General features: G+C 54.7%; 3 protein-coding genes across 7 annotated transcripts in view; all 3 read left to right on the forward strand.

Moving 5' to 3' along the window:
- The window catches only part of S100A2 (S100 calcium binding protein A2), a 15,487-nt gene extending 8,721 nt beyond the window's left edge, over window positions 1-6,766 (forward strand). Inside the window, exons 1-3 of one of the 3 annotated variants that reach the window (XM_010838418.1) lie at window positions 3,859-3,866; window positions 5,725-5,864; window positions 6,304-6,766. In XM_010838418.1, the coding sequence (XP_010836720.1) occupies window positions 5,730-5,864; window positions 6,304-6,468 (300 nt within the window). In that variant the 5' untranslated portion in view covers window positions 3,859-3,866; window positions 5,725-5,729 and the 3' untranslated portion in view covers window positions 6,469-6,766. Of the gene's footprint in view, window positions 3,867-4,745; window positions 4,821-5,013; window positions 5,071-5,724; window positions 5,865-6,303 lie in introns of those variants that run through there. The other 2 variants (XM_010838420.1, XM_010838419.1) reach the window with 2 other exon arrangements.
- Window positions 6,767-8,083: 1,317 nt separating this feature from the next.
- Window positions 8,084-10,438, forward strand: S100A4 (S100 calcium binding protein A4). The gene is made up of 3 exons (XM_010838425.1): window positions 8,084-8,175; window positions 8,980-9,135; window positions 10,139-10,438. The coding sequence occupies exons 2-3, from the start codon at window positions 8,995-8,997 to the stop codon at window positions 10,301-10,303; spliced, it is 306 nt and encodes a 101-aa protein (XP_010836727.1). The 5' UTR covers window positions 8,084-8,175; window positions 8,980-8,994; the 3' UTR covers window positions 10,304-10,438.
- Window positions 10,439-13,758: 3,320 nt separating this feature from the next.
- S100A5 (S100 calcium binding protein A5) lies at window positions 13,759-16,569 on the forward strand. 3 transcript variants are annotated; one of them, XM_010838426.1, is made up of 3 exons: window positions 13,759-14,180; window positions 14,440-14,598; window positions 16,294-16,569. In XM_010838426.1, the coding sequence occupies exons 2-3, from the start codon at window positions 14,461-14,463 to the stop codon at window positions 16,435-16,437; spliced, it is 282 nt and encodes a 93-aa protein (XP_010836728.1). In that variant the 5' UTR covers window positions 13,759-14,180; window positions 14,440-14,460; the 3' UTR covers window positions 16,438-16,569. The 3 variants fall into 3 exon arrangements, 2 of the variants coding, with proteins under 2 accessions (XP_010836728.1, XP_010836729.1); XM_010838427.1 differs by having other exon boundaries at window positions 16,297-16,563; XR_825130.1 differs by lacking the exons at window positions 13,759-14,180; window positions 14,440-14,598 and adding an exon at window positions 14,854-14,914.
- Window positions 16,570-17,852: the final 1,283 nt, after the last annotated feature.

Below are 17,852 nucleotides of genomic sequence, written 5' to 3' on the forward strand. Positions count from 1 at the left end.
AATCACATGTGGCCGGAAAAACCTATTCAGGCAGGCTAGAGGAATTCCAAAGGAGTTTGTAGGTTGAAACACTATCACACCCAGGAACTTTATTAACTGGAGCTGTAAGCTAACTCTTTTTTCAGAGAGAGGTAGTGGGGGACAGCCCCCTGTAAAGTCAGAGGTGTAGGTGAAAGCACAAAGCAGAAAGTAGGCAGACTCTGGTTTGGGGGGTAGATGCTCGAGAATTTCCAGGGGGACTCCTGAGGCTCGATCCCGCCTTTGCGTATGCCGAGCCTCCTTCCTTATGACCTTTGCCACGGGTGGAGTTCCTCACGCTGGCTCCTGGCAGTGATAGACTTCCAGTTGAGCTATTCCAGATCCTGAAAGATCATGCTGTGAAAGTGCTGCACTCAATATGCAATATGCCGGGAGATGGCTCCCGGCACTCCCCTCAGCTGTCACCTCCTAGGGTGAGCGCCTGCCTGCCTCAGTCTGGGCAAACAAAGGGGAGGAGTCCTGGGAGGTGCAGCCAGGCTGGGAAACAGGAAGGGCTGGGGGATGACTCAGACGGGGAGCAGTGGCCCGGCTCTTCCTTGACCACTCACATAGAGTACCCCAGGCCCACCACTGTAGCCCTGCTTTCCTGCTCTCCCTTGCATTTATGTTACCCACCTCTCATACGTATGTTTGTTACCGTTTGTTGCCTGCGTTAGAGGGTCCTTTCCACAGAACTTGGATTTTGTCTGTTTTGTTTATGGCTGTACCTCCAATGCCTAGGAGAGGTGCTTCTAAATATTCACATGAGGACTTCTTGGTGGTGCAGTGGCTAGGAATCCACCTGCCAATGCAGGGGACACAGGTTTGATCCTTGGACTGGGAAGATTCCACATGCTATGGAGCAACCCAGCCCGCGTGTGCCTAGAGCCCGTTCTTTTTCTGCAACAAGAAAAGCCACGGCAATGAGAAGCCTTTACACTGCAGTGAAGAGCAGCCCTCGGTCCTCACAACTAGAGAAAGCCCATTGTGCAGCAACGAAGACCCAGCGCAGCCAAAAATAAGTATACTTTAAAAAAATAAAATGAATACTGACATGAGTCATGAACGGCTCTAACCCCGTCACTAATTAGCTGTGTGACTCGGGCAAGTTACCTGCCTTTCAGCTAACATTCACATGCTCACCAGGTGCCAGCGTATTTGTCTATGAGCCGTGTACATACTAACTCATTTATGCCTCACAGCAGTCCTATGAAACGGTGACCATTATTTTCCTTGGTCATCCACAGATGACAAAAATGAGGCCCAGAGACGTGAGGTGATCTGCTTAAGGAAGGTGGCTGCTCGTGGCATTCCTGGGGTGGCACAGGTGGGAACGAGTGCTTGACCCAGAACTGAGTTAATCGCTGGTCCACACTGGCCCCCTGCTTTTGTCCCCTACTCCCCGTAATTCCTTGCCTATAAAACAGAGATAATCACAGCCCTCCCTTCCCGGCCCTCCCACTGCTTAGTTCCCTCGTTTAAAGGGGCTGAGTCTTCAGGCAGCTGATGGCTGAAGGTTGAGCTGCAGGTGCAGGGGGACTCAAGGGAGGCCAAGGTGTCATGAACTCTCTGGCTGCCCCATAAGCATTAGGGTTTCTTCCCCATTCCACACTCTTCTGGATCTTGAGTTCTCTTTCTGAGAAATGAGGAGGGGTCTCTCGGGCCCAGGGATGAGGGGCGGGAGGAGAGAAGTGATATGAAGGGATTTCCATTTCTGGTAATATGGTGATCTGTGCCTGTTCCAGCTAAAAACAACAAAAAGTTCTGGAGAGAATAAAAACAGCTTTTCAAAGCATTAAAGAGCTCACAAGGCGGTAAGGAATGAGATCAAAATCTAAGTGAAAGCAGATTCCAGGAAGAGAGCCCGGTACCAGGCCCCTCATATCCTGAGGACATCACTAAACTGAGCCAAAGTGACCTTTGGCTTTGTTTGTGGAAAGAGGAAGGGTTCATTTGAGGCGCGGAGGCAAAGGGGACACCCCACATAATGCTGGGACCCCAAAGGGCTATACCGTTAAGCCCCAAACCAGAGGAAAGCTACCCTCACCCCAAGGGAGTGCAGGGAGCTCGGCCTTGGTGCCATGTGGAGCCAGGAGGACAGGACACAAGAGCTCTAGCTCCAGGCTGCCCTGGCGAGAGTCTGTGCTTGGTGGGGTGGGGTGAGGGGGCAACCAGGAAAACACAGCCTAGCCTTCCAGAAGGGCCCCTAGGAGCAGCACGCCTTCCTCCCGGGTCTCAAGGCATTCTGCTGATGATCCCCTAGGGAAGCAAGCAGTTTTCTGCCCAATGTGTCCAAGCAAAACCCTTAGGTGCTGTTTCAGGGGCTCCAAAGAGCTCCAGTACCGTAGTTCTTTACGTCTCAGCACAGAAAAGAATTCAGGGAGAGGTGAAGTGACATAGTGAAGAAATGATTTACTGGAATAGGACGCTTGTGAGACTTACAAGCAGGAGGACGAGAAATGCCACACTGTGAGACCTTACTGGGCTACAGTTTTATAATCAGAGGAAAAATGGGGAGGGAGAGAAGACCTTCTTTGTCTTTCTTGAGTAGACATCAATGCTTCTATCGTTAGCTCCTCCTCCAGGTTGAGCTTGTCTCTACATAGTTAAGCTAGGTTCACAAATGATTGTTTTCTTAATGTGTACAGACAGCATGTCCTAGGGATCCTCAGCTGACTGAGCTCCCTGCACAGGATGTGGGTCTCATGCTGCCACTGTTTCCTTGTTTTGGGGGGTGTCTTGTGCTTCTTTTGTGTGGTTTGTTGCTAAGGAAGCCTGCTCGGTTTCGTGGTTAAGCAAACCTGCTTTCAGGCTTCCCTGGTGACTCAGTGGTAAAAAATACACCTGCCAATGATGTGGGTTTGATCTCTGGGTCAGGAAGATCTCCTGGAGAAGGAACTGGCAACCCACTCCAGTATCCTTGCCTGGGAAATCCCATGGACAGAGGAGCCTGGCAGGGTGCAGTCCACGGGGTTGCAAAGAGTCGGACACGACTGAGAGACTAAACAGCAACAGACCTGCTTTCTTGAGTAATCATTAACATTCAGGGGTCTTCCGTATTTTTCTACTTACCATCCCCTAGTGGGATTACCTATTTAATCACCTATTTGTCCCTTTGAAAGTGAAAATGTTAGTAGCTCAGTTGTAGCTGACTCTTTGTGAGCCCATGGACTGTAGCCCCCCAGGCTCCTCTGTCTATGGAATTCTCCAGGCCAAGAACACTGCAGTGGTTAGCCATACCCTACTCCAGGGGATCTTCCCGACCCAGGGATTGAACCCCAGTCTCCTGCATTGCAAGTAGATTCTTTACCATCTGAGCCACCAGGGCTATGCCCCCATCACAAAGACTGTCGGTCTGGGGATCTAGCCAGGAGAGTGTCTGATGGGCTCAGTGGTCTCACCATAAATGGGGGAGCTGAACCAGAGGCTCACCAAGATCCTCTCTGGCACGGGGATTCTCTTGGGGTGAGGCAAAAATGTGTCCATCCTTCTTCTGGGATGCCTCTTCAGCATGAAGAGATGGAGGGTGGCTGTGATGAATGACCTGTCTCCTCTAACCATGCAGGAGGGAGATGGACAGGAGGCCATGGCCTGTTCCCAACGCTGGGGGAGGCCAGAGGGAAAATGAAGAGGTGGTGGTGTCTTCAGCCTTTGATGTATGCACGGCTAGGTGTGTGAGTGGCGTTTGTAGTAGGAGTTGCCAGGGAGGGAGGCAGGGGAGCCCCTGGGGGGCATCCTGAGCTTGACCTACTTGGATCACCCCATAATTACTCCCTTCCTTCATCAGGAGGCTACAAATAGGGATGTCCTGTGTCTGGGTTCCTCCACTTGAAACGCCAACATCAGTGGTGAGTGCCAGCTGCTTGGGTCCTGCCCTGGGTTGGGTGTTGGTCAGCCCGAGTTCTGTTTCCTGGCTCAGAGTCTGAGCTTGAGGGCAGAGGGATGACCACAGCAGGAATTAATGAGGTGAAGGGAGTCTGGTGATGGACTCAGGGATTCCATGGTACAGTAAGGGGATGCTGGGGAGCTTGGGTTTAGGGGGTGTGCAGAGCTGAGGTCTGGCCGAGGGATGGGGATGATGGGCTTAAGGCACTGCTGTTGCCCACAGTTAATTCCCCCCTCACCCACTCCCTTCATTCCTCCCAGGGGGGTGAGATGGGCCAGGGAGGCGGGCAAGAGAGGATTCCCTCTAGTCTCCAGGCACCGAGCTCCTGAAAAAGCCACAGTGGTGGCGCCAGGCAGGCTGGCAGGAACCCAGAAGGGCAGTTCAGCCTCTTTGCATTTTCCTATTCCCTGCCATCATGGCCCTTTCCTCTCCTGGGAACCCGGAACTCTGCTCCAATCCTGGGCTGTCACAAAGCGTTAAACCCCAGGCAGCACTTAACCCCATTGTCTCTCCCTACTCTTGACCATCCACAGCGCCCAGCAGAGGACAAATCATTAGGGAGGGAGAGAGCCTTGGCCCAGGCTGCCACATGCTGCAGGACTCCTGTCCCCTGGGGGAACCAGGAGTGAGTCACTCAGCTCACGTGGAAACAACATGTGCCTTCCTGGCTGCCTTAGGGTTTCCCCAGGTTGGAGGCATCTCCCAGGAGGGCGGTGGGAGGGGCCAATGTAATGGGGGTGGGTGGGCAATTCTGGGGAGGGCTTCTCCTCTAACAGAACGGGGTAGCTGTCTGCAGAGCCTTCTGTCTCAAGACCCTCAGGGGTCAGGGTGATGTCTATAGTTGGGGCAGATCACAGACTGGTCCCTACCGGAGCTGGTTGTCTCCAGAGACCATCTGATTCAGGTCCCCGATTAGGTCTGTGAGGTGGGATTAACCCCATTTCACAGATAAGGCACCTGAGACCTTAAATGGCTCATCCTCGCCTGCACAGCTAGTCAGAGGCATAGTGGATCTTTGCATGCAGCTTCCCTGAGTTCAGGGCAGAAGGGATGGTGAGAGGGTGGTGGTGAGACCGTAGGGGTTCCTCTGAGACCTGACCCTCTAAGGATGCTCAGCTTTGCCAAGGACCTGAGGCCTGGAGCCCAGAGCAAGGATCTGCGTGCAGGTTCCTATGGAAGGGGCTCTGGGGTCCTGAAGGGGAGGAAGATTCTAGGCTCAGGGGGCTGTGTCTCAGAGGGTGATGCAGAGCCGGACTGAGCTATGGTTGGGTGTCAGATGAGAAAAGATGGAGACAATAAGTGGGGGTTTCCCTGGTTGCTCAGATGGTAAAGAACCCCTGCAAGGCAGGAGACCCAGTGTTTGATCCCTGGATTAGGAAGATCCTCTGGAGAAGGAAGTGGCAAACTACTCCAGTAAGAACCTGGAGAATCCCCTGGACAGAGGAGCCTGGCTGGCTACGGTTCATGGGGCCACAAAAGAGTCCAACATGACTTAGTGACTGAACTACCACCACTGTGGGGGAGTGAGGTGACGAGTGGGCCGCTCTCCCTGAGGGATTTGCAGTGATGTTGGGCAATTAAGGCCTCTGTCCAGAAACAGAACAAGTGGTGGTGGTGGGAGACGGTGGGGGCGGTCGGAAAATAAACGAGGAGCTGGTGTAGTCAAGGAGGGCTGCTCAGAGGAGGGGGAGCTTGTGGGGTTGGAAGTGCGTAGGGGGTTAATCCAGGTCTGGGCTCAGTTCCTGGGACACTTAGAGTGCAGCGGTTAGAGAGGGGTTGACTTGGCTTCTGCCATGAGTCCCACCTTTGTTCCATGACAGGCAATATGGCCAGTCTTCTGGAGCAGGCGTTGGCTACTCTCGTGCGCACCTTTCAGGAATATTCACAGTTCTCTGGAAACCCGCTCTGCCAGGCGAAGTTCAAGGAACTCCTGGAGAAGGAGCTGCCTACCTGGGCCCCGGTGAGCACCTGGGCTTAGCCCCCAAGGGAAGCACTGCTTGAATTCTGCGAAGAGACCCTGCTCAGAGTCTGGGGCACAAGGGGGTGGAGGTTAGACTGTGGGGAGGGGTGCTGGGAGGGAAATGGGCACAACCGGAATCTCAGTTTCTTCATCTGTAAAGTGGAAGAAAATCACCTCCCAGACTGGCAGGGCAGTTGGGAAGACTGAGGGAGAGCTCTGTGAAGAACACACGTTCCGTAAATGGGCTGAGAAAGAGGGTTTGGGAGGGGAACTGACACGGTGAATCCTCAGAACAGGGAGGCTGAGGTTGACCCCGAAGGGGCAAGGGGCGTGGGTTGCGGATGGCGGGGAGGAGGCGTGGAGGGGAGGGATGTGTGCACCAGGCTGCTCTGCCCTCCTCAGCCTGCCTCCTCATCCCTCCCCGCCCCACCCCGCACAGACGACGCTCCGGGAGTGTGACTACAAGCAGTTCATCAGCGTCCTGGACACCAACAAGGATTGCCAGGTGGATTTTGTGGAGTACATGCGCTTGCTCGCTTGCCTCTGTATCTACTGCCATGAGTACTTCAAGGACAGTCCCCTGAAGCCCTCCTGCGCCCAGTAACGGAGCCGCTCTGGCTCTGCCCTGAGGTCATCCTGGGCCCGTCAGCTCTCCCCTTCCCAGCCCCCCGGGCCCCTCCTTCTAGACTCTCCCAGGTTTGCCCCTGGTGTGTCAACCCATGAGTCCAGGAAACACGAGGGGACCATCCCCAGAACCACAGCTAGTGATCTGAAGAGCAGCCAGCCGCTGCCTCCCCCCACCAGCCACAGGGGTGGTGGCTGTCAAGGCCCAGAAGAGCATGTCTGGGAGAGAGATTGTGGCGGCAAAGGCCTCTTTTGTTCCTAATAAAGAACTGGCATCACTTGGCTTCCTTTGGTTCTTCTGAGATGACGGCACTGGGGCATCACCCCTCCCTGGACTTTTCCACGGGAGGACAGGAGGTTGAGGGCAGTTTCAGACGCTGTGGAAATGAAATGGTCCCAATGTCCAGCAGGAAGGCATGGGGGCAACTCGGGGACAATGTCCATGGGAGGATAGTTGGGGGGGGGGCTCTCTGTCTGTCTGTATATGGCGGGTCTCTGAAGAAGAAGCTCCCTTGGGCTGTGAAGGAGGTGAGAGGGGGGTCAAACTCAATCCCCCAGACCCAATGTTCTGGGAGGAGGGTGGGGCCGTAGGGGAGAGGGCGAGTCTGTTCCCCGCCCTGGGCTATGAGAGCCCAGAGTGCAGCACTAATGGGATTAGGGGTTGGACTAGGGTGCTGCTCCCTGATCATCTGGGGAGGGGTGCTCTGCTGTTGAAGGGGGAAGGAGAGAGACCTTCAGGCAGACCCCTCTGCTTGAAGTCACAGCCACCTGAGGGGTTTAACCCCCGACTCCTGACCCTCCCTCAACCCCTGAGCTCATACCTTACATTGGGAGGTTCCCCTGATCCCTGCCTCCCCTCATTTTGTGCTGCATCACCTCTAACTTTCCTCCGCTCCCTGCCCTCTTCATCCCTGACACCCATCCCAAATCTAAGCCCCCTCCCAACGCCCTCTGCCAAATATAAGCCCCCTTCCAACGCCCTCTGCCACCCGACCGCTCTTGGTCTCTTCAGTCCATCCCTGAGCCCCAAGGCATGCCTCTCCTTCCCCATTCCATCACTCCTGCCACAGTGCCTTTCTCCAAGGATGTGCCTGTGGGGGTCCCCAAACCTCCTTTGGGTGTTATCCTGTTCCTCCTCCCAGACCCCCAGCTCCCGTTCCGGGGCTCACTCAACATAGTAGGAAGCTCTTTGGGGAGGGGCGCAGGGCAGCATGAGCCATCCCCAGCACTGAACCTGAGGGGCCCTCCCTGTGTTCTCGGGCTGCCACATCCCAGGGCAGTTTCCCACCTGCCACCTTCCACCCCTCTATGCCGGCTGCCTGGTGGGACACGTCCTCCTTGTCCCTCATGCCCCAGGCACAGCCTGTCCCTTCCCCCAGCTCCCTAAAACTCAAGCAGAGCTGTGCACACCCACCCTCCAGGCCCCTGCCTGTGCCCCTGGGGCTCTCCCATGTTCGTCTGTGCCTGCTGGGGCAGGAAGCTGGCTTTCCAGGCTGGGCGGGTGGAGAGGGGTGGAGAGGGGCCACTGTGTTCACCACATCAGCCCACGATAGGAGGGCTGGGTCCCGTTCTCCCCCATCCCCTGCCATGGGCAGGGCCTGGCCTGGGTATAAATAGGTCAGACTGCTGGGTTCTCCCCATTCTTCCTCTCTCCCCATCATCTCTCCCCAGCACTTCCTCTCTCTTGGTGAGTTGTGGTCGCCGGGCTGGCATGCAAGGGGTGTCAGGCCGAGGCTGGGGGCAGGAGGAAGGGGGGTGGGTGGGAGCCAGAGGCGCTAAACAGGTCCAGATGTGAGATTCCGATGTGGAGGCTCTGGGGTGGGTGGTGTGTGTGTGCATTCAGGAAAGAACAACAAGCGTGCAGGTGGCTGGTGGGGACTGTCTGAGGGGTTCTGTGATGCCGGGGCTTGCGTGTGGCGTTGCTGCCGTATGTGACTGGTGGGTGTGCACGTTGGCTGGTGTCTGCTGGGTGGCACACTTGGGTGTGGAAAGCACAGTGAAGGCAGAAGGCGCCTGTGGGCTCTGGCTGGTTATGTCCTAGGAGCCTCGGTCCTGCACCAGCAGCCCGGCCCAAGGGAGGGTGGCCTCCCCGTCCCTCCCCTGCATCCGTGCCTCTGCCACCTCACCCTGCCCCTCCCTATGCACTGGTTTTTTCCGCTAGGCCCCTGGGCAAGCCTCCAGCAGCCTCGCCCAGCCCAGTGCTGGGAGGGGGAAAGAATGGGCTGGGGTGGGGCTGCTGTGGGCTGAGCTCAGGAGTGGGTGAAGGGACCAAGTGAGGGTGGAGGAAGTGCTGCTGGGGAGTTGGCTGCCTGGAACCCGGAGCCCTGCAGGGGTTCGCTGCCCCAAGCATACATTTCCCTCTCCCGCTAGGAGCTGAACCCCTTTCTGGATGGGAGATGTGCTCCCTGAGGGATGGGAGTGGGGGCATTTACAAATACATAGCTGGGGGTGGGGTGGGAAAATAAGGTTGTCTCTGTGACCCTGCCCCCAGCTCCTGACTGCTGCCATGGCATACCCCCTGGAGAAGGCCCTCGATGTTATGGTGTCCACCTTCCACAAGTACTCGGGCAAGGAGGGTGACAAGTTCAAGCTCAACAAGTCTGAGCTAAAGGAGCTGCTGACCCGGGAGCTGCCCAGCTTCTTGGGGGTGAGTGATACTGCCTGGGAGGCACCCGTCCTCTGTTCAGCATTACCTACAGCTGGCATCAGCTGCTGACATGGGCAATTTCCGGGCAGAGAGCTTACCCTGGGTGCCTGTGGCCAAAGCACGGTGAGCACCCACCGCTTACTTCCTAGCACCCTCAGAAAGAGGGCAGAGTGAGCAGATAGGGTACGGTGCTCTGTACAACTTCCCTGGAGGGAAACTGATGCTCAGAAAGGCTAAGTAACTTCCCAAGGAAGTCCGTGTTTAAAGCTGAGATCATGAACCGCGATGGTCGAACTCTTGCCATCACTCCAGCAATGAACCTCTTTTTTTTTTTTTTTAAGATTCTGTGAAAGTTATATGCCTTCTTATTCTATTTTTTTTTTAGTTGAAATATCGTTGATTTATAGTGTGTTCATTTCAGGTGTACAGCAAAGTGATTTAGCTATATATACACATCTATTTTTTCAGATTCTTGTCCATTATAAGTTATTACACAATATTGAATACAGTTCCCTGTGTTATACAGTAAATCCTTGTTGCTTATCTCTTTTATATACAGTAGTGTATATCTGTTAATCTCATATTCCTATTTTATCACCATCCGCTCGCCCCATAAACCATTTTTGAGTTTCTATTTGGCTTGTGGACATGAAGATATAGTTCTCTGGAGACACTCACACACCTACAGAATTCTCCTGAGCAATCCCAGTTGCCATCTGTATCAACCTTTACGCTTTCATGACCATTGTATAATTGGACTCTTAAAATGACCTTGGCAGAAGAGGCTGTGGTCTCCGTTACGCAGTTGTACCCAGGTCCTCAGACGTCATCTGAGGGGTAGCTTAGCCCCTAGGGCTGGAGGTCCAAAGCCAGGCCCCACAGGGGTGCCTGTGCCTTCCTGAGCTCCCATCTGGAGCTCAAGCCTCACCCAGTCCTAGCTCTGCCCTACTCCCCCACCCCGACCTCGCTTCCGGTTTCCACCCGTAGCCTCTTCCTCCTGCAGAAAAGGACGGATGAAACTGCGTTCCAGAAACTGATGAGCAACCTGGACTGCAACAAGGACAACGAGGTGGACTTCCAGGAGTACTGCGTCTTCCTGTCCTGCATCGCCATGATGTGCAATGAGTTCTTCGAAGGTTTCCCTGATAAGCAACCCCGGAAAAAGTGAAGGCTCCTCAGGTGTGGGTGGTGGGGGGCTGCCAGCTGGGGTCTTCCCTGTTGGCGGTGGGCACATCAGCTCACCCTGGCTCCTCCAGACGTGAGCACCATACTGAACAAGTTCAATAAAGATTCTTGAAAGCTATGAGGCTGATGGTCTGAGAAACTCCGGGGGCGTGGGGGTGGGGCCTGAGGGATGCGTTGCGGGGGCAATGGGGCGGGGGTAATGGAGGATGCTGGGAGCTGAGTTGTCATCTTGTGGAGAGTGGAGAGCAGACTAGTGAAGGTGGGAGACGGATGTCGGGGACTGTGCATGTGTGTGGCAGACAGAGGCGACTCTGGATGGGGTCAAAGGCAGGGAAAGGGACCCCAGACGCTTGGAATGTCCCAGCTGTAGGCTCTTAGCCAGTGTTCTCACCCATCCCACCTCCCCAGCCTTGCCTCTGGCAGGACCTCTGACTGAGGCTGGGATGGATTCGGAGGTCACATCTGCTCCTGGCTGGGGTCTGGAATGGAGTGTGGGTGCCCTGGGATGGTGGGGAAAGGACTGAGTCATGGAGAGGAACTAGTGAGGCCAGAGTGGAATGGGGAGGAAGGCTCAATCCTGACACTTACAGTTCAGGTCCCGCCTGCCACCTGTTCCAGTGCCCTGGCTTCAGACCCCAGGAGAGATGAATCCTTCCTGTCCAGGGTCAGATCAGGGAGGTGACATGGAGGAAGGGCAGGTTGATGGCCACAGCATGAGAATATCATCCTTCTCTAAGCCTATCTCTCTGGAGGCCCTGGGATGAGATTTGTTACCAGTTAACAGTCATGTTCCATCAGAGGAGGACAAAGGACCTTGGAACTGAAGAGTGGACAGTAACTGTGCTGGGAGGGAGGGAGATAGTGGGAGGCGACCAGAGTTTTGGAGACAAAATTCTAGGCATGAGATTTTATAAGTGAATTGAGACTCCCCTCCTCCTTGCTGCTGCTAAGTCACTTCAGTCGTGTCCGACTCTGTGTGACCCCATAGATGGCAGCCCACCAGGCTCCCCTGTCCCTGGGATTCTCCAGGCAAGAACACTGGAGTGGGGTGCCATTTCCTTCTCCAATGTATGAAAGTGAAAAGTGAAAGTGAAGTTGCTCAGTCGTGTTCTACTCTTAGCGACCCCATGGACTGCAGCCTACCAGGCTCCTCCGTCCATGGGATTTTCCAGGCAGGAGTACTGGAGTGGGGTGCCATTGCCTTCTCCGCCCCTCCTCCCCACCCCTCCCGAAAATATCAGGCATGATAGTGCTTCTCTTTAGGTTAAAGACCAGCAGCTCCAGCCTGCAATGGGTGGGCATTAGATTTCTAGGCCTTGCTTGGGTGGTACAGGGACCTTCAATGAAGAGATGAGTAGAAGGCAGGTCCAGAGACAGAGAAGGTCTGGTGTCCGTGACCTTTCAAGCTTTCCCCTTTTCTTCTCATCGTGTTGTTTTTCTCTCAAGTTGCAGAGGAGTGGGGTAGGTGACTCAGATGTTCCTTCAGAGTGTGACTACAGAGACTCGGATAGAATTTTGATCCAGGAAAAAGTTTGCCACTTCTTCCTTCTCCCCCTCATCCCCCTCCCCGGTCTGCCCATCTTCCATTGGAGTGCCCTCCCCTGAGTCTCCCTTCTGCATCAACTCTCTACTTTGGAAACTCCTGTTGCTTAGCGACCAGTCCCTGCTGCCTCTTTACCTTTGGCAGCTGGGGGTGGGAGTGGAATTGGGGGCAGCAGGGAGCATCTAGGCAGGCTAGGGTGAGGTGGCATCAGCCACAGGCACTAAGCCCCTAACTCTGTTCTCTTCTCATTCTTGAACTGGTTCTTGGTGGTAGAACAATGTCCGGGCTTCCCTGGTAGCTCAGCTGATTAAAAATCTGCCTGCAATGCAGGAGACCCCGACACGGTTCCTGGGTTGGGAAGATCCCCTGGAGAAGGGATAGGTGACCCACTCCAGTATTCTTGGGCTTCTCTGGTGGCTCAGATGGTAAAGATTCCGTGTGCAATGTGGGACACCTGGTTTCAATCCCTGGTTTGGGAAGATCCCCTGGAGGAGGGCATGGCAACCCACTGCAGTATTCTTGCCTGGAAGAATCTCGTGGACAGAGGAGCCTGGCGGGCTACAGTCCATGGGGTTGCAAAGAGTCAGACACGACTGAGCAACTAATCACAGAACAATGTCTGAGTCTCTCCTGGGATATAGGCAAATCTCCTTGACCCACACCCTGGTCATTATTGCACCTTGAACCTGCTCCCCAGAGTCCACAGCCTCTACCCCATCATCCAGCCCTACCCTTCCCCGATTTCTGCCTTGGTCTCCCTGATTCTCAGTTCCCCAAGAATCTCTGACAATTCTTTCCCATGGTGACCAGAGAGGTGTTGAAGAAATCATCATTGAAAAGTCCTTTAAAATTTTAGTCTCCATACTCGCTAATGACCTTGACCATGCCCTTGGCAGGAAACATCTTCCCCTGCTGATTTCCATCTTGAGATGCATCTGTTCTGCTCTTGGGTAGGTGGGAGGGCCGCAATACAAAGAGCAGCCTAGGGTATGGGTGGATACCCTGCATACCTCCTGATTCTTCTTTCCAGGGAGCCTGGCTGTTGTCCCATCAGATTGTGAGTTCTGGGTTTTGGTTGGAAAGACAAAGCTTCTGGGATTGAAAATGTATGTACCATGGTAAACTCCGTATGCTCCCATCCCCTCTGTTTAGAAACAAGGAAGGTGAGATTCGCAAAAGAGGGTTTCTCTGCAGCCATGTCCCAGGAGGCTCTGACCTAGGCCTCTTTGTCCCTGGCCCCTTCTTATTGGCCCTTTCTTTCCCCTGGTTTCCTGGGGACTGGAACAAGGGAATATAGGCAGACCGCAGTGGCAGGCAGCCTGTGTCTGCCGCGTGAGTTCTCTGGCTCTCTCCTTCCTTGGTGAGTCCTTCCTTCTGATCTCCCTGCTCATTTGTACGGTAGGGCAAGCTGGGCGATGAGGCCAGAAGCTGACAAGCTCTGGTGACCTCCCCAAAGAAAGGCTGGGTCTGATGAGTGGGCATGTGCTCAGGGAGGAGAGGGCCAGGTATTTGGCATCACGGCTACGAGAATTTCCCGAGAAAGTGGCTCTGGAGGTGGAGGTGGGGATCAGAACCAGCCAGGAGGCTGCTGCAACTCCCGAGACCCCCGCCTTCCACTTTGGTCCTGGCTGAGTCTCCCGGTGGTGGGGAGTCTCCTGGTGGTGGGGAGTCTCCCGAGGGTTTGGGGAGGTAGGAGGCAGGAATAGCCAGGTGGGCTTCCAGCTGAGGGTAGGAGACAGCAGCTTCTTCCTCCTTTCCTGGCTCAGGACCCTACACAGATTTACCTGCAAACCCCAAGTTCCTTGGGTGTTGGCTCCTTCCTGCCTAAGGGGGAAGTGGTTTCCAAGTCTGAGTCACAGGAGCTCCAAGAGCCTCTTCCTTTGGAGGGGTGTGTGGCTGTGCTGGTGGACTGGAGGGCCCCATCAGACCCAGTTTCTGCATCCAGCCCTCACAATGACCCCGGAGAGGAGGCCCACTTCCTTCCCTGACTCATGACTGGTCTGTGTGTGCAGTTCTCTGGGCTGGAGCCTGGGGACCAGCCGGACAAGTCCTGTCCCCCCTTCCTGGCTTCCTGTTGAGATCTTATCTTCCAGTTTCAGCCCCAGTTCCTCCAACCCCTGGACTCTCTCTTTGCCCTGTCCCCCACTTCTGTAATGGGACACTCCCTGATAGCGGGCGGTTCAGGCTCCTGGGCCAGGGAGGGTGACTAGGGTAAGGAGAATGACCTCTGGAAAGTGAGTGCCCAAGCTGGGTCAGGCCGGAAGAAAATCCTGACCCTTCACTGGCTCCACCATCTGCCACCAGTTCTTCTGGGAAGGTCAGCTTGCCCCTAGACCTTTTTCTCAACATCTTCTAAGCAGGAGAGTGTTCAGTCTCCTTCCAGGACTGGTCAGGCTCTGGCTGTTCCAAGTTTGCCGTGGGTCTCACTACAGCCTATCCTGAGACATTGGGGTCCACGTGCCAGACTTTGGTCTCACCATGCGTTCCAGTCACTGGTCCTTGAAGGAGAAGCTTGGAGAGGGGCTAGTGATGGGGTCCGGGTTCCTGGGGAATGTGATCTTTCCCTCTCGCTTCAGCCTCTGGAACTGCACACCGTGATGGAGACCCCTCTGGAGAAGGCACTGACCACTATGGTCACCACTTTCCATAAATATTCTGGGAGAGAGGGCAGCAAACTGACTCTGAGCAGGAAGGAGCTGAAGGAACTGATCAAGAAGGAGCTGTGTCTTGGTGAGGTAGGTTCCGGTCCCTCCCCTGCACCCCAGAGTCCCAGTGCTCCCTGGGTAGGTGGGGGAGGGGAGGGAAAAGAAGGGGATGCCACTGTCAGGGGCTCCCCAGCACGAGGGGGGGAGGCCTCTCCAGAGGGGACACATGTCTGTCTGTAAGGTACACTAGTCTCAGCCAGGACAGGAGGGCCCAAAGTAGGGGCGGAGACCCAAGGAAGACAGTGAACATCCTGGGCGTGTACAACTCTAGACCTAGAGCCGAGGGATGAATCAGGTATCACTGGGAACAGAGAGAGCAGCGTTTGCAGGGAGGACCTCAGCCCGGGTGAGGGATGCAGATAAGGAGATCAAGGAGACTTCCAGGTTGAGGCTGGGTTCCTGCAGCTGTGGAATCTGTGAGAGGAATGGGGTGGGTGGTGGGTGAGGGGATTCGGGGGTCCAGGTCAGCTATGCATAACTCACGGGCAGGGCTCCCACCTGGCCCTGCTCTGTGCGTCCACCATTGCTGGGGCTTTCAGCCAATGCTGACATGGGACCCAAAAGGACCATTCTGCTAGTTTGTGAACACAGGTTGGAAGGAAGCAGAACTGATTCTTACCAGATGGAGATGGTGGGAGGGAGGCAACTGAAGAGGGAGAGGCCTGTGAGGTAGTCATCATATTATTGTTACAGTTAAAAAAAAAATTGAGGCTCAGATGCATTATATAATCTCCAGCTAGTGAGAGGTTGGAACTCAAGGCCAGCTCCATGTATCACTCTCCCTCTTTCCTTTAAAATCAGCCTGGGGCGGGGGGCTCTCCTGTGGCATCCTGAACCTTAGTGGACCTCCCTAGAGAAAAGTGGGAATGTGTCTCTGTGGACAGGGGACCAAGGCAGGTGTGGGTGTCACCGGGCCTCCCCTCTGGCCTTCCTGCCTACTTCTCTGCATCCTGGAGTTTAATGAGGGCAGAGGGAGGGGCCATGGGTCCGGCAGGGTTAATTACAGGGAGACGGAGGCCCTGGGGAGGGCCTGGCTATAACAGGAGCCCAGATTGGGGACAAGCATGGGTCACAGAGAGGCTGTTTCCATCTCCGTATGTCCCGACGTCCTGTCTCCTGTGGCAAAGCTGGAGTGGAGGACAGCGGAGAGGAGCGGGCAGGATGTGCCTGTATTTTCTTCCTGTTCCCTCCAAGTGCCCTGTCTCCCTCCTCTTGTAGAGCTGGGCTGGGAGGGCAGGGGACCAGACAGAGAGCAGGCCTGGGTGCCATGCACTCGTGCCATATAGCTATCCTGCAGGCTCTCCTAGCTAGGGAACACAGAGCTCTAACCACTGGTCTCGTGGAGGGATGTGTGATCTGCTTGCGTTCTGAACGATCCCCAACAGGGACAGAATAAGACTTGGATCCTGCTCAGTGCCAGTATAGTCACAAAGCTGTTTCTATGAGGTGTTGTAGGAAGTCTAGCTGTTTCTTTGAACGGTAGAAATTGTTGAGAGGAAGAGGGGTGCCTGCAGTAACCCGAACTCTAGTCATTTATTCAGGGCACGGAGGCTCTGCTTGGTGTCAGATCCCATGCTGGCTGTGGCCTGGGGGGAGGCTCTGGGGGTTGAGATGCTCTGTGTTGCTGACTCAGCTGGGGATCAGCCTGAGGCCACCTTCCCAGGGGGCACGGCAGGGCTGGGAGAGGTGGCTGGCTGACCTGTCTCTCTATCTGGGCCCTTGAAGAAGATGAGGGAGAGCAGCGTTGACGACCTGATGAAGAGCTTGGACAAGAACAGCGACCAGGAGATTGACTTCAAGGAGTACTCGGTGTTCCTGACCACGCTGTGCATGGCCTACAATGACTTCTTTCTGGAGGAGAACCAGTGACTGGGGCCTGGTCCCTGGCCCCTACAGCTCTGCTCACAAACCCTGCATGGCCCCTCGCCTTCCCCTCCCTCCCAGATAGACCCTGCTTCAGCCTTCCCCTCCAGCAGAGGAATAAAGGTTTTCCATTCCAGGTGTCCAGGGCGGGTTTGGTAGAATTCTTTTCCATCTTGGCTGGGGGTGGGGTGGGGCTAGGTAGAGCTTCTCCTTGAGTAAGTGGACAGCCTCTGGGAATTAGGGTTCTGAGTCTTTCAGAGTGGATGTGACTAATCTTATCCAGGCGTAGTCTTGCCCTCCAAAAAAAAAAAAAATGGGGAAGTAGGGCCAGGCTTTTGCTTGCCTCGAGGGAATGCTGCAAGTATGCAGAGAAAGTTGCTGGGGGAAAGTGGCTCAGGGAATGAGGACACTCACAATAAGGGTGAAATCCTTAGGTGCTGTTTCAGGAGCTCCAAAGAGCTCTGGTACCATAGCCCTTTAAGTCTCAGCACAGCAAAGAATTCAGCAAGAGGCTAAGTGGTAGATAAGAAGTGATTTACTGGAAGAGGATGATTGTGAGGCTTACAAGTGGGTGAGTGAGAGATGCCCGGCCCTAAGAACTTACTGGGTTACAATTTTACAATCAGAGGAAAGATGGGGACGGGGAGAAGACCTTTGTCTTTCTTGAGTAGACATCATGCTTCCATCATTAGCTCCTCCTCTGGGTTGAGCAGGGGAGTTTTCATATCTCTACATGGTCAAGTTAGGTCTACAAATTACTGTTTTTTATGTGTACAGAGAGCACGACCTAGGGATCATTAACTTACTGAGCTCACTGGGCAGGATGTGGGGCTCAGGCCATCATTGTTTTGTTGTTTGGGGGTATGTCTTATGTTCTGATGCATGGTTTTGTTGCTAAGCAAGCCTGCTTGATTTTGTGGCTAAGCAAACCCACTTTCTTGAGTAATCATCAATTCATAGGGGTCTCTCAAACTTTTTCTACTTATAGTCCCCCAGTGGGATTAACTTTCCCACTACTTGGCCCCGTTGTTCTGTCCCTATCACTGGGGGCAGCTGGGATGTGGTCCCTGAGGGCAGTGGTGGGCAGGCCAGAACGACTTGTCCCTGGCTCACAGGAGGCTCTCCCTCCGCCCCCCGCCCCCACCCCCAACACACTAAGAAAACAGTCTGGCCTTGACCTCCATGCCAGCCCCCTTCTCCTCCATTTCCTCCTTTGCAATGAACCCCACCCCCATCATCTCTGGGGGCCAGAGATTTCTGCTCTCCCCACTTCTCCATATCAAAATCCTTTCTTAGGAGAGGATCTGAAAAACTTTGCTGTGGAGGGTAAATAACTCATGACACATGGCTCCGCTCGCCCGGGTGTGCGTGCACTTTAAAGGGCAAGAGGTTCCGAGTGGAATTCCGGACGGGGGTGGGGT

Source organism: Bison bison, unplaced genomic scaffold (assembly GCF_000754665.1).
Source record: "Bison bison bison isolate TAMUID 2011002044 unplaced genomic scaffold, Bison_UMD1.0 scf7180017864093, whole genome shotgun sequence".
NCBI lineage: Eukaryota > Metazoa > Chordata > Mammalia > Artiodactyla > Bovidae > Bison > Bison bison.

What these genes read in the sequence shown, in the direction of transcription:
- S100A5 (XM_010838426.1), top strand. Translation starts at nt 14,461, where the DNA reads ATGGAGACCCCTCTGGAGAAGGCACTGACCACTATGGTCACCACTTTC. An exon ending in AGGAGCTGTGTCTTGGTGAG is followed by an intron (nt 14,599 to 16,293) that starts GTAGGTTCCGGT and finishes GGGCCCTTGAAG; the next exon opens with AAGATGAGGGAGAGCAGCGT.
- S100A4 (XM_010838425.1), top strand. Translation starts at nt 8,995, where the DNA reads ATGGCATACCCCCTGGAGAAGGCCCTCGATGTTATGGTGTCCACCTTC. An exon ending in AGCTGCCCAGCTTCTTGGGG is followed by an intron (nt 9,136 to 10,138) that starts GTGAGTGATACT and finishes TTCCTCCTGCAG; the next exon opens with AAAAGGACGGATGAAACTGC.